At 39.4% G+C, this 13,506-nt stretch overlaps 1 protein-coding gene across 7 annotated transcripts in view; it reads left to right on the forward strand.

Annotated features, from left to right (window-relative positions):
• Window positions 1–13,506, forward strand: part of DICER1 (dicer 1, ribonuclease III) — a 66,812-nt gene that overhangs the window by 38,870 nt on the left and 14,436 nt on the right. For 6 of the 7 annotated variants that reach the window (XM_067027821.1, XM_067027820.1, XM_067027823.1 and 3 more), the window contains 12 exons: window positions 92–334; window positions 955–1,109; window positions 3,696–3,828; window positions 4,787–4,862; window positions 5,539–5,678; window positions 7,599–7,778; window positions 8,009–8,222; window positions 8,424–8,577; window positions 9,550–9,732; window positions 10,011–10,116; window positions 10,554–10,729; window positions 11,725–12,505. In XM_067027821.1, the coding sequence (XP_066883922.1) occupies window positions 92–334; window positions 955–1,109; window positions 3,696–3,828; window positions 4,787–4,862; window positions 5,539–5,678; window positions 7,599–7,778; window positions 8,009–8,222; window positions 8,424–8,577; window positions 9,550–9,732; window positions 10,011–10,116; window positions 10,554–10,729; window positions 11,725–12,505 (2,541 nt within the window). Of the gene's footprint in view, window positions 1–91; window positions 335–954; window positions 1,110–3,695; window positions 3,829–4,786; window positions 4,863–5,538; window positions 5,679–7,598; window positions 7,779–8,008; window positions 8,223–8,423; window positions 8,578–9,549; window positions 9,737–10,010; window positions 10,117–10,553; window positions 10,730–11,724; window positions 12,506–13,506 lie in introns of those variants that run through there. The other variant, XM_067027824.1, reaches the window with a different exon arrangement.

Here is a 13,506-nt window from a genome sequence, read left to right on the forward strand (position 1 = left end):
TTGTCAGAAATAACAGTTGTCCCTTAATTTTACTACATTGTTTTCTTTGGAAAATTTCTTAGAATTGCTATCCTTGGTGGATTTTTTTCAGGTACTTAGGAAATTTCGAGCACATGAAACCAACCTGCTTATTGCAACAAGTATTGTGGAGGAGGGTGTTGACATACCGAAATGCAACTTGGTGGTTCGTTTTGATCTGCCCACAGAGTATCGATCCTATGTTCAATCTAAGGGAAGAGCGAGGGCACCGATCTCTAATTATGTAATGTTAGCAGATACAGACAAAATAAAAAGTTTTGAAGAAGACCTTAAAACATACAAAGCTATTGAAAAGGTAAGATTCATGTGTTATCTTTAGGTTGTTTTTATGTGTATAGAAATAGTTTTATCTTCAGAGAATAGTCTTAACAGAGGTGTGCAGTGTGTACACTATTAAAAAGTTGAGAGTAATTACACAGAGCCAGCAGTATTTTACAGTAAAATAGCAGTGAAAACGGTCATATGGATTGCTGGGGAAGAAGACCTGGAAAGTGTACTGTTTATGTGGACAGTGTAGTAACAGTTGATTGTTTGAGATGCAGAGTGATTTGAGAGTGATGACATAGCCCCTGTACTCAGGAAAGACTGGGGATCACTTTGTGTGTGTGTGTGTGTGTGTGTGTGTGTGTGTGTGTGTGTGTGTGTGTGTGTGTGTGTGTGTAGGTAGGTAGGTAGGTAGGTAGGTAGGTACAGTACCTTTTAAGCCTTGTTACCTGTATGGGGAACTTCTCCACATGATTGGAGCTGGAAAGGATTAATTAGGAGAAATTTTCAGCAGCAGGCAACTATGGAGTATTAAAGTGTATTTAGGAGAGATGTTTCATGGCAAGAGAGCCTTTTCTGTAGGTACAGAAGCAGACAGCTAATGGCAGAAAAAGCATTTGTTCTCATCAATTCTGTTTTGAAAATGTTCAGATCTTGAGAAACAAATGTTCCAAGTCAGTTGATACCGGTGAGGCTGACATTGAGCCTGTTGTGGATGACGACGATGTTTTCCCACCATATGTGTTGAGGCCAGATGATGGTGGTCCACGAGTCACAATCAACACGGCCATTGGACACATCAATAGGTATGGCATCACATCCTTTGCATAGAAAGCCTGTGAGAGCTGCGAGATTTAAGTCTAAACCTATAAGTATTGTGTTGTTTACCTTTTGCAAACAATCACCAATCTTTTTACTTATGGCCTGGGATACTTTGATGAGAGAAGGAAAAGAAGTTGCTTTGTTCTGTTCCTTGTTCTTTTTTGTCAGAATGCAAAACCCGTGTTGCATAGTAATAAATGTATAGTTCTCATTGGCAAGGCTGACATATGAAGGCATTAGATTGAAATTAATTTTGCAGCACTCTCCTTTTATAAATCTTGAAACTTGTTTTGTGTCATGAATGTTGGTGGATGTTGAATTTTCCATTAGCAGTAATGGAAGATTATGATAAATTAACTTTTTTTTTTTTTTTGAGTATGTTCTGTTTTACTTTGTCCTGAGTTAGTGATAACATTTCTAAGAACTAAGAAAAGCAGATACATAGCTAGATTATGTATCAGGATAAATTTTGTGCAGAGGCAAAATGAAGGAGCAGAAAACATAAGATTTTCTTTTTAACTTTTATTTTGAAACAATTTTAGACTTTAAAATATTGCAAAAGTACTACAAAGAACTCACATATACCCTTCACCCAGAGAGACCCATTCAAGTTTCACGGGAATGTTCTTGGAGTGAAAGAGTCCAGTCCAGGATCATGGGTTGTACCCATTTTCCTCATCTCTCTGGTCTCCTTCAACCTGGAACCATTCTTCAGTCTTTCCTTGACTTTAATGACCTTGAAACTTTGGAAGATAACAGGCCAGTCATTTCTCAATTTGGATTTATTTGATATTTTCTCACGATTAGACCCAGGTTATGTGTTTTGGGGCAGCATCTCACGGAAGTGATGCTGCGTTTCTTTCATTCTCTCTAACGGGGTCACTCAGTGTTTATTTGTCCTCTTATTATGGAGGTGACTTTGATCACTTACGTAAGGTCTGCCAGCTTTCTCTACTGTAAAGTTGCCTTTTCCTGCTTTATAATTAGTGACTGTTTCATGGGGAGATATTTTGAGGTTATATGAAATTTATTCCTCTTCCCAGTTTCACTCATCAGTGTCAGTACTCAATTGATATTTCTTGCCTGAATTGATTATTTCTGTGATGTCTGCAAAATGGTGATTTTCCATTTGCATTATTCTTTCTGTGTTTATTAGTTGTCATTTTACTGTGAGGAAGAGCTTTCTCTTCTCTCTGTTTATTTGTTCCTTTAATTTTTTTATCCAGTGTGAACTAATGGTCTCCTGTTTTATTCAGTCATTTGTAGTCTTTTACTATCATTTATTTTGTTGTTAAAATTGTGTAAAATTTGGCTGGTGGGGGCCCCTTCATTCTAGCTTCTATGTCTTTGTAACATGTCACCATTATTCTTTGAACATTTCCGTATTTTATGGCACACTAAGATGTTCTAGACTCATAATTTCCCTGCCCCAGCCTAGATATTGGCTATTTCTCCAAAAGGTCCTGGTAGTTCCTTTTAGTGGAGATTGAGTTGTGTTTAGAAACCAAGATCTGCTCATTAGGTGTGTTCATTGCCTCTGGAGTATTACTGCTACCAGGCTGTTTAGTAGATGGAGCTAGAAAATGTTTATACCTATTCACATACACGTTTATATTTATATAAACATTTATATAAATACACGTTTGCAGTTATTTCTGTATCTGACTACCTGTCTGTCGTCAACTCCGTTTTTTAGTATCTGACACCAGAGGGTTTATTCTAGCTTCCCTTTTTCCCATCTTTGCTCCTGGCTTTTTTAATAGTGAGGAATCTAATTGCCATTGTCCTCAAAGTGATTACTTGACAGTTCACTCTCCCTGTATGTGGCAGTCTGCAGGGCTGCCGCCATGGTTAGGTGCCCTCACCGCACAGCTCCTGACATTGCGGGGTTGCTGCCCGTTCCCCTGCCCTCCTTGCGTGCGTCCTGGCCCCCCACTGGGTTGCCTTCCTGTCCCAGCACCCTCCCGACTTGGGCCCCAGCTCCCTTGAGGCTGGCTTCTTGCCCTGCTTGCAGTGCTCTCCTTGCGCTGCCGCTGGGTGGTCGTCTTGTTCTGCTGCCCTCCTCTGTGTGAACGCGGGGCCCGCTTCTGATGCCTTCCTTGCATAGACCCCAGTAGTTGTTGGCAGATGGAAGATCATTAAGGAGCAAACACTGGCAGTTTAATCCCTTAACGGATTCCGAACGGTACTTTCTCCACAGTCCAGTCATAGCACTAGACGTATCTAGCTGTTTATGGTCAAATTTCAATTTTAATGGAAATTAAATAAAGTAAAAAATTTAGTTCCTTAGCTGCCCTTGCCACACTGCATGTGCTCAGCGGGCTCCCTGTCAGACAACACAGATACAGAAAGAACGTCATTTCAGCGCGTTCCATTATGTATATAAATGTACTGCTCCATCGTATTGAAAGTTGGAAGCAGTGAGGCTCAGACTCCACATATAAATACCAATCCAGTAGAGGGGAGGAGGGGCATAAAAACATCAAACTTTAGAATGTGAATCTCAGTAAAAATGTTTTCCTTTGTTTCTCAGTTGTACACTCAGCATCAGAATTTCTTTTTCTTCACAGATACTGTGCTAGATTACCAAGTGATCCGTTTACTCACCTGGCTCCTAAATGTAGAACCCGAGAGTTGCCTGATGGTACATTTTATTCAACTCTTTATCTGCCAATTAACTCACCTCTTCGAGCCTCCATTGTTGTAAGTTTAGAAAAAGAAATGATTGTGCCTTAAAATATGTCATTAATGGATTTGTTTTCAGCTTCTCTAAGGCTATGCAAGTTACAGGTAAATTTGGCTTTAACTCTACTTTAAAAAGTAAATTTATAAATCTCTTTTGTAGTCAACTATATGTGCAAATCTTCAATAGACTATATAATTCGTAGACTCCCAGAATTAGATTAGATGACCTCTGAAGTTTCCTTTAAGATCTTACTACTGTAAACATTTCTGGCAGAATCATTGAGCTGCGGCTTAGATACTTACAGTGACACAGAATTCATTAAATGCACTTGGGTTGCTCTAGTTATTTTTTTGTTGACTTGAAAATCAGCCTTTGTGTAACTACTATTCTTAGCCTCAATACTGATATATTAAATTCTTACTAAAATTTAAATTCATCAAAATTGTAAAATCTTAGTTATAACTATGTAGGTTCTACTGGGCAGGCTGTTATTTTTAAATTAATTTATTTTTGGCTGCGTTGGGTCTTCATTGCTGCGCACGGGGGGCTTTCTCTAGTTGGGGCGAGAGGGGGCTTCTCTTGTTGCAGAGCACGGGCTCTAGGCACATGGGCTCCAGTAGTTGTGGCACGCGGGCTCGGAAGTTGTGGCTCGCAGGCTGTAGAGCACAGGCTCAGTAGTTGTGGCGCACGGGCTTAGTTGCTCCGCAGCACATGGGATCTTCCCGGCCCAGAGCTCGAACCCACGTCCCCTGCATTGGCAGGCGGATTCTTAACCACTGCGCCACCTGGGAAGCCCTGGGCAGGATTTTTAAAGATGGCTCTTCAAATATGGAGATTAGGATTTTAAAAAACTTGCTGACATTTTTCAAAATGAAACTGTTCTGGTTAAATTTCAACTTTAAAGATTTCGGGGTAGAGGTTTCATATATGTTTTATGCACAAATGATAAAACAGCACATTTTTTGTTACTTTCAGGGTCCCCCAATGAACTGTATACGATTGGCTGAAAGAGTCGTAGCCCTCATTTGCTGTGAAAAACTGCACAAAATTGGTAAGAGTGTTTGAAAGGCACATGTAAATAAAAATAAAGTTAAAAACACTGTAAAACAAAAGCACATCAAGGGCTTTATTAGGTGCCTAAGGATTTTGTGGGCAAAATCCTTTGAACTTTTTGCTCTTGGTGTGCTTTGGTGAAGATAGATGTCAGTATGATGTAACTGAAGATCCTGTGTGAGGTGGAGGAGCTCTGTTTTCCACAGCTTAACAGCTACAATTTATTTGCTCCCATTTCCTGACCTCTTTTCAATATATAAATACATAAAGGTCTTCTAGTAACTGTTGAATCATGAACATTTGTGTTTTATGTTTTAATGTACCGGTCTTAAATTAGTCTATGTTAGTGTACAAATTAAAACTTTTTTTCATGGGAAGACTCGTTTTCCAGTGGCATTTGTAAAGGGATGACATATGCTATTTTTTCTGTTCATGTTTTTATTTTTTAATCTTAGAACAGAATTTATAATCCTGATCATATTGAATATACAAATGTCAAAATAGACTTTGCTTTAAGTATCACATCTGATTACTTTTTATTTTTAAAAGCACAGATGCTTTAGTTTTCATGACTTTTCCAGTTGCTTCCTAACATAGTGCTGTTCTGGATTATTCACTGATGAGTTAGAGAGGCAAAATCAGGATTGTTTGTTAATTCTCTTTAAATTTCTTAGGCGAACTGGATGACCATTTGATGCCAGTTGGGAAAGAGACTGTTAAATACGAAGAAGAGCTTGATTTACATGATGAAGAAGAGACCAGTGTTCCAGGAAGACCAGGCTCCACAAAACGAAGACAGTGCTACCCAAAAGCAGTTAGTATTGGTTAGAACCGAGTAAAAATGTAGCCTTTCTGACTATTTCTTGCTATATCAAGTCCAGATTCCTTTCCTTTGCTTGGCTTCCCCAAACCCTTGTAATTTAGCCCACTCTGTGGATCTCAGCTCGTTTCCCTGCCTCGTTCACAGCTTCTCTCAGATCAGCCCCTTCGCTGTCATGTGTATACACTGTGAACTCTTTCTCATTTCAGACATTGCTTTTGTTTTTCTTCTCAAAAGGATTCCTGGACTCATCTATCAGATTCTATCCAAAGTGCGTTAATTTCATTTAAAGAGGCGTTCTTTGTTTCATTCACTTTAGTGTCAAGGTTCTTGCTTTACCTTATGTTTGGAGCTAAAACATCCAGCAGGTGCAAGCACAGTTACTTGTCGGGAGTTAGGATGTGGCTTGACTGGAGTTAAATTAGTTTTTTCAGTGTAATGTGTCTAGCTGGGTCTGTGGCATAGTTCTAGCTGTAACCATACTGGGCTGAAGTACTTATTTAAAGAATATTTGTCAATATTTTTACCTTATAAAAATCCCAAACAGAAGCAAAAATTTGCTGTGTACTTTCATCTTGGCCTAAATGTATGATTTTTTTGTTTTATTTTTGCAGTTTTATTGAGTTTTTACTTTTTAAAGAAGTTTGCACCCACCTAAGCATTTTCAAGATTCAAAGTCATGTCAGTTTTTCAAAAATCATGAATTAAGTTATCCGATTTTCTGAAATGCTTATTTCCTCATATCCAATTTTCCTGCTCTAACATTTATCCTAGAGATTACTGGACTAGTTTCATACGACAGATGTTATCACTAATAAGTGTTTTGAGAAGCATAGTACTGCTTTGCATCCTGTTTAATTAATAGGTGCATTCTGTATTATCTGATATCCTATTAACTATATCCCATAGCCAGCATTTCTGTACCTTTTAACTGTGAGCATAATTATTTATGTTATTGAGCCTCAGAAACTGCAAGACTATTGCGTGAGGTTGTATAATTATTGAAAGTTTAGAAGCAATCTTAGTTTAAGTCTTGGTTTACTCCTTCAATGAGATGGCCATTAAAAATGATACTGATTTGTATTGACCCTGAAAGATGTTCTCGTTGTAGTAACTGGAGATAAGAATCAGGTTCTGATACAGTCTTTGTTTTGTGATTCCATTTGTAATGAAAAATATGTATGTGTATATGTTTATATATATTTATTCTGGAATGTATACATTTATTCCAGAAAAAGTCTGGAAGATGATACAGTATATCACAGTGTTAATAAAGGTTATCTTTGAGTTTCAGGATTACGTGGGATTTAAAAAATTTGGCTACCTTTATTTTCTGGTATTCTACAAGTGAGTGAAAACTAAGAAACCCGGGCTTCCCTGGTGGCGCAGTGGTAGAGAATCCACCTGCGGATGCAGGGGACACGGGTTCGTGCCCCGGTCCGGGAAGATCCCACATGCCGTGGAGCTGCTGGGCCCGTGACCCATGGCCGCTAAGCCTGCGCGTCCAGAGCCTGTGCTCCACAACGGGAGAGGCCACAACAGTGAGAGGCCCGCGTACCACAAAAAAACAAACAAACAAAAAACCAACAAACCCCCCCCAAAAAAACAAAAACAAAAACTAAGAAACCCAAGAAAGAAAAGAGTTTGTTCTCTAATCAAAAGAAATAGATCAAGTGCACAGTATTGTGTTGAAAGACCCTACAGTGTTTGATGGTTTTATGTACTTTTGCAGACCCAGAAGTGCCGACTCTCCAGTGAGGTTAAGAAATTAGGAGGTCTCCTGCCTTGGATATTTTCTCAGTTTTCTCTCATCAGCTTTTAGTAAAGCCAGGAATAAATTTGTTATCTTGCCAACATTTGGAAAAGAGCTTAATACACTTGAACTTGATGCTTAATTTTTCTTTCCAATCCCAGATTCCAGAATGTTTGAGGGATAGCTACCCCAAGCCCGATCAGCCTTGTTACCTGTATGTGATAGGAATGGTTCTAACGACACCTTTACCTGATGAACTCAACTTTAGACGGCGGAAGCTTTATCCCCCTGAGGATACCACAAGATGCTTCGGAATACTGACAGCCAAACCCATACCTCAGGTAGACATTTCATAAGGACTGTTTATGTTGAACTGTCTTGTTCTTTTTTTTAAAAAGGAAAAGCTACCTTAACTATCTTTTGTTACCTTAGAATGTTTAATATTTTAAAATTAAGCTATCTCTTCTGTTCCCCTGATACAAAGCACCATTCCTTTTCTGAAGTTAAATGTTTGTAATGGACTGAAACATCTACTAACCTTGGGGGTGCATTATTTTTCTTTTTTGTTAAGATTCCGCACTTTCCTGTGTACACACGCTCTGGAGAGGTTACCATATCTATTGAGTTGAAGAAGTCTGGTTTCACGTTATCTCTACAAATGCTTGAGTTGATTACAAGACTTCACCAGTATATATTCTCACATATTCTTCGGCTTGAAAAACCTGCACTAGAATTTAAACCCACAGACGCTGACTCAGCATACTGTGTTCTACCTCTTAATGTTGGTAAGAAGGACCCAGACTCTAAAGTGTTTCTGTATACTAGCTAAACAATGAAACTTGCTTAACGATGAGCTTATTGTATATACTACAGAAATATCTTTGATAACTCTGAATTAGACACATGGAATGAATATATAGCTTGAGTAAAGATCTTACCTGTATTACTGTATTTTAACAAGCTAAAGGGTCTTTTTCTTCTCTAAGTTAATGACTCCAGCACTTTGGACATTGACTTTAAATTCATGGAAGATATCGAGAAGTCTGAAGCTCGCATAGGCATTCCCAATACAAAGTATTCAAAAGAAACTCCCTTTGTTTTTAAACTAGAAGATTACCAAGATGCAGTTATCATTCCAAGGTAAGATTTTGAGTGGAAGGCTAAGTGGTGGTGATACTTCGTTTCAGAAGATTCCTTTGTTCATATGGGGAATGTAAGTGACCTGTGACTTTGGCATTGATGTTACTAATAGAAAATATAGGTATCTCTTCATGGTGGACCTGTTCTCTCCAGTCCACTTACTTAAAAAACAAAACCTAAAACACTGTTGATGAAGGGATTTTACTTTGTGAAGGTCAGATCATCTGAATGATGTTGATAGGCTTTCTTCTTAAAACCTCCATCCTTTTAACCCCCAAAGTCTTAAACAGTTTGGGTGTAAATAATAGTTTATTAGAATTGTTAAAAGGCATAGTGTTATTAAGTGCAGTGAAAACAGTAAATTACTATGCTTTGTTTCTTATTTTGTAAAAATTTAGGGGATGGAGTTTTTGAGCAATAAAATTAAACATTGCACTTTTTAAAGAATTAAAGTACTGGCTGCAATTCAGTCTTTGGTTTTCTTTTTTCTTTGTGTACTTCAAAGCCATATTTTAAATGTTAGCTAACACCAACCTATCAATATCATAAATGACGCAGTAATACATTTTATGTGGCAAGTATCTTTCATGTTTAGCGTTAGCAATATACAAAGTATTTGCTTGGTTGTTTAGATATTGAAAGTTTTCTATACTGTTTATACTGATGAAACTAAGAGATACTGAAGGTGCCATTTAGCTTTCATGTGTTATCAAAGTATAGATATTTAGAACAAGGACAGTAGTACAATAGGGGAAAATGGGGGGGTCAGTTTTTACTTGATATAAATATAGTTCTTCTCGTCTTAAATCCACTTGAAATGTATTATTTAGAATTGAAGTTTCATTAATGTTATTTATTTTTAACCTTTTTGAACTGTTTAAAATCAAATAATTTGCGTTTCCATATTAAAAGCAGTTGTGTTTTGAGAGAAGTTGATAAACCAGAGAGTCACTGATTGTTTTTCTTTTTCAGATACCGCAATTTTGATCAGCCTCATCGATTTTATGTAGCTGATGTGTACACTGACCTTACCCCCCTGAGTAAATTTCCTTCCCCTGAATATGAAACTTTTGCAGAATATTATAAAACAAAGTATAACCTTGACCTGACCAATCTCAACCAGCCGCTGCTGGATGTGGACCACACATCTTCAAGGTAAAGGAGCTCTAGAAATGACATTTGGATTTTACTTGTGGCATTATTTCCGGAGGTCAGTCGGCAGATGTGGAGGTTCACAGTCCGCACAGCCCACCTGTATGTGGGCTCTGAACTCGGGAGGTCCTTTGCACACAGAGTTGCCCAGAGTGTGGCGCAGCGGTCTGCGGTTTAAATGAGCTCTTCAGGTGACTTGCAGGCACACTGAAGTTTTAGAACCACTGTGACAGTGTACTTGTTTTTGTCTGTTTGATAAAATTATTTTGAAATTTTTATAGACTGAATCTTTTGACACCTCGCCATTTGAATCAGAAGGGGAAAGCTCTTCCTCTAAGCAGTGCTGAAAAGAGGAAAGCCAAATGGGAAAGTCTGCAGAATAAACAGGTAGTGAATTAATTGTTACTAGCATAACTTAACGTTTTGAAAGATAAGTTTGAATTTTATTTTATCAAGTGAATTGAGTGATTCGTGACGTTTTTGGAAGTTGCCCAACCCTTGGATTTTGTTTGGCTTTAATTAATATGATGTATTGACTTCCATTTGAATGTCTTTTTGGTAAGTGTGAGAGGTTTGGCTTTTATACTTGATCCACTTATAGCAATTATATCATGAAATCATCCATGTAAATCCTAGGATAAATCCCATTTTCCTTGAAGGATTATTTTTAAAAATATTTTTAAGATTTTTTGCTAGTGTTTCTGATTCTTGTCTTTCTTCATTAGTGAAATTGGTCTTAAGTTTTATTTTTTCTTCTCTTGTGTGTTTGCTTTCTATTTGTCTATCCACAATGTATATTTATCCACATTTTTGCTTACTCAAAGATACTGGTTCCAGAACTCTGTGCTATACATCCAATTCCAGCATCACTGTGGAGAAAAGCGGTTTGTCTCCCCAGCATACTTTATCGCCTTCACTGCCTTTTGACCGCAGAGGAGCTAAGAGCGCAGACAGCCGGCGACGCTGGTGTGGGGGTGAGGTCACTGCCGGCGGATTTTAGGTACGCCTGTGCTGGGGGCCAGGAGGAGTTCGGCTTGTGAGGTCCTGCTGGCAGAGGAGTGGCATTAAGTTCACATTTTAATTGTATGTAGAATAATTTTGAAAAGATTAGAAAGAAAATGTGGATGCCTATCTAATACGTGAAATAAATGCATTGTTTGACTCATAAGTGAAAAATCTATACGTTGGGTCAATGAGTACCGTGCTTGGGAAGTTACAGCTGGAGAGGAGAGCCTGAGGTCAAAACCAGTCATTCCCCCGTCAGAGATAGCAGTGAAAGTGAAAATGAAAACAGTTGTTTGCCACTGCCGACATTTTAAGATGCTTCCTTTTTTATGAAATCAAATGTACATGAAAGAGCAGTTGCCTCTGTGTGGTCTCTGTCTTCATTATTTTCTTCTCACCTGTCAGGTCTCTGCATTCTAAAGAAATTATTGGTTTAATCACTCAAATTTATTTTGGTTATTCAGTTGGCAAGACCAAGATGGTTCACGAAATGAGGAACTTTATAGTAGCAATGATCACGCCTACATTTATTGAGTACTTACTACAGCGTCAGGCACTGGCTTAAATGCTGTAGCTCACGTCAGATGATTTCATTGTTAGGATCCTGTGGCGTAGGAGGTGTTAGTTCCTGTTCCAGGTGTGGAAGCTGAGGTTCAGAGACGTGAAGTAAGTTGTCCCAGGTTATCCAGCTAGTTACCTGGCTGGTCTGGGGTCCCAGCCCTCGGCAGTCGGTGGCTCTAGGTCCTGTAGGCTGGCCCCAGGCTTCGTGAACTAAGCCCCACACTGTGCAGAGACCCATGTCCCACTTGACGGTTTACACTGTGCAGAGTTCCAGGTGTGTTGATTTCTGCCTTGGAAACTTATTTATCTTCTAAGGTAGGAATATTTTTATAGGGATCTTCACTCATTTAACTCCTACTCAAATTGCTCTTGCTCTAAGCCTAGCCTTTTTGAAGGATCTGATGAAAAGTTATGAAAATGTCTTTGCAGATACCCCAACTTAGACTTCGGGTGGAAAAAATCTATTGACAGCAAATCTTTCATCTCAGTTGCTAACTCCTCTTCAGCTGAAAATGAGAATTACTGTAAGCACAGCACAATTGTCGTCCCTGAAAATGCTGCACATCAAGGTGCTAATAGAACCTCCTGTCTAGAAAGTCATGACCAAATGTCTGTGAACTGCAGAACGTTGTTTGAGTCACCTGGTAAGCTCCAGATTGAAGTTTCAACAGATCTTACAGCGATTAATGGTCTTTCTTACAATAAAAATCTTGCCAATGGCAGTTACGATTTAGCTAACAGAGACTTTTGCCAAGGAAACCATCTGAATTACTACAAGCAGGAAATACCTGTACAACCAACTACCTCATATCCCATTCAGAATTTATACAATTATGAGAACCAGCCCAAGCCCAGCGATGAATGTACTCTACTGAGTAATAAATACCTTGATGGAAATGCTAACAAATCTACCTCAGATGGAAGTCCCGCCATGGCCGCCGCGCCTGGTACTACAGAGACTGGTAAGGCGCTCACGGACAGGACGGCTTCTGAGCAGAGCCCTTCTCCCGGGTACTCCTTGAGAACGCTTGGCCCAAACCCTGGACTTATTCTTCAGGCTTTGACCCTTTCAAATGCTAGTGATGGATTTAACCTGGAGCGGCTCGAAATGCTTGGCGACTCCTTTCTAAAGCATGCCATCACCACGTATCTCTTTTGCACCTATCCCGATGCTCACGAGGGCCGCCTTTCCTATATGAGAAGCAAAAAGGTAAGAAAGCGTCCTTTGATTTTGAGCAGTTACATTACTCAGCGTGCATAAAAGTGGTCGGGCATCGGATACATTTCAGAGGAAGAGGAAGGTGTTGCCGCAGGGATTGCCACACCCGACAGGGCAGCTGGAACCTCCTCTGTACCCGTGTGGGAGTGACGCTAAATTTAGTGTGGAATTAAGATTGAGGGCAGAGAAGTAACGAAGATAAATATTTAAATGATGATAAAAGAGGTGTCACAAGGCACCGTGCACCTGCTTGACAAGTAACACACACAACTGCTAAGCGCTCGGAAGGAAGGAGTATCACTTGTGATCAGGGGAGGCGTTAACAGAAGAGGTGCGTTTGTAGCGTGTACACAGGGAACATATGGCAGAGCGCATCAGGACTCGGTGAATAAACTGTGCAGAGATCCAAGAAAAGACTTAAAGAGGCGGGTGGGCTGAGGCTGTATTATGGAGGATCTTCCGCGCTAGGCTAAAGAGTCGGCACTGTTTTGAACGAGGTGCATGTTGAGGGTACTTCTTGTGTGAGGGACTATTAATATTAATAAAGCGGTAGCTTTAAATGGTCAGGCTGGAAGCAGAATGCGGCGTGAGTTGAAAAGCAAAACCTAACCAAGCTGAGTGATCATTTGGGCCTTTGAAGAAGGCTTAAGCAGAAAATGAGACAGATGTAGAGTCTGGCAGCGAGGAAAGCACTGAGGGGAGTGAGAGTTCAGAGGCAATAAGAATTTTAGCCGACGCTTACAAGTACTCGCTCTAGCCAGACACTACCCTCGTCACCTTACATATATTAATTACCTAATTTAATTCTGTATACTTCTATTTATTTTTTGGGTAATTGTGTATACTTTAATCATCCCCATTTTATAGCCGAGTATACTGAGGCAGGAGAGATTACCTTGTTCAAGTTAACGTGGCAAGTACGTGGCACGGCCTAGACAGTCTGGCTTTAGAAACCTCACTCTGACCATTACACTGGCCTCCCTCTGAAGTTC

Source organism: Kogia breviceps, chromosome 3 (genome assembly GCF_026419965.1).
Source record: "Kogia breviceps isolate mKogBre1 chromosome 3, mKogBre1 haplotype 1, whole genome shotgun sequence".
Classification (NCBI taxonomy): domain Eukaryota; kingdom Metazoa; phylum Chordata; class Mammalia; order Artiodactyla; family Physeteridae; genus Kogia; species Kogia breviceps.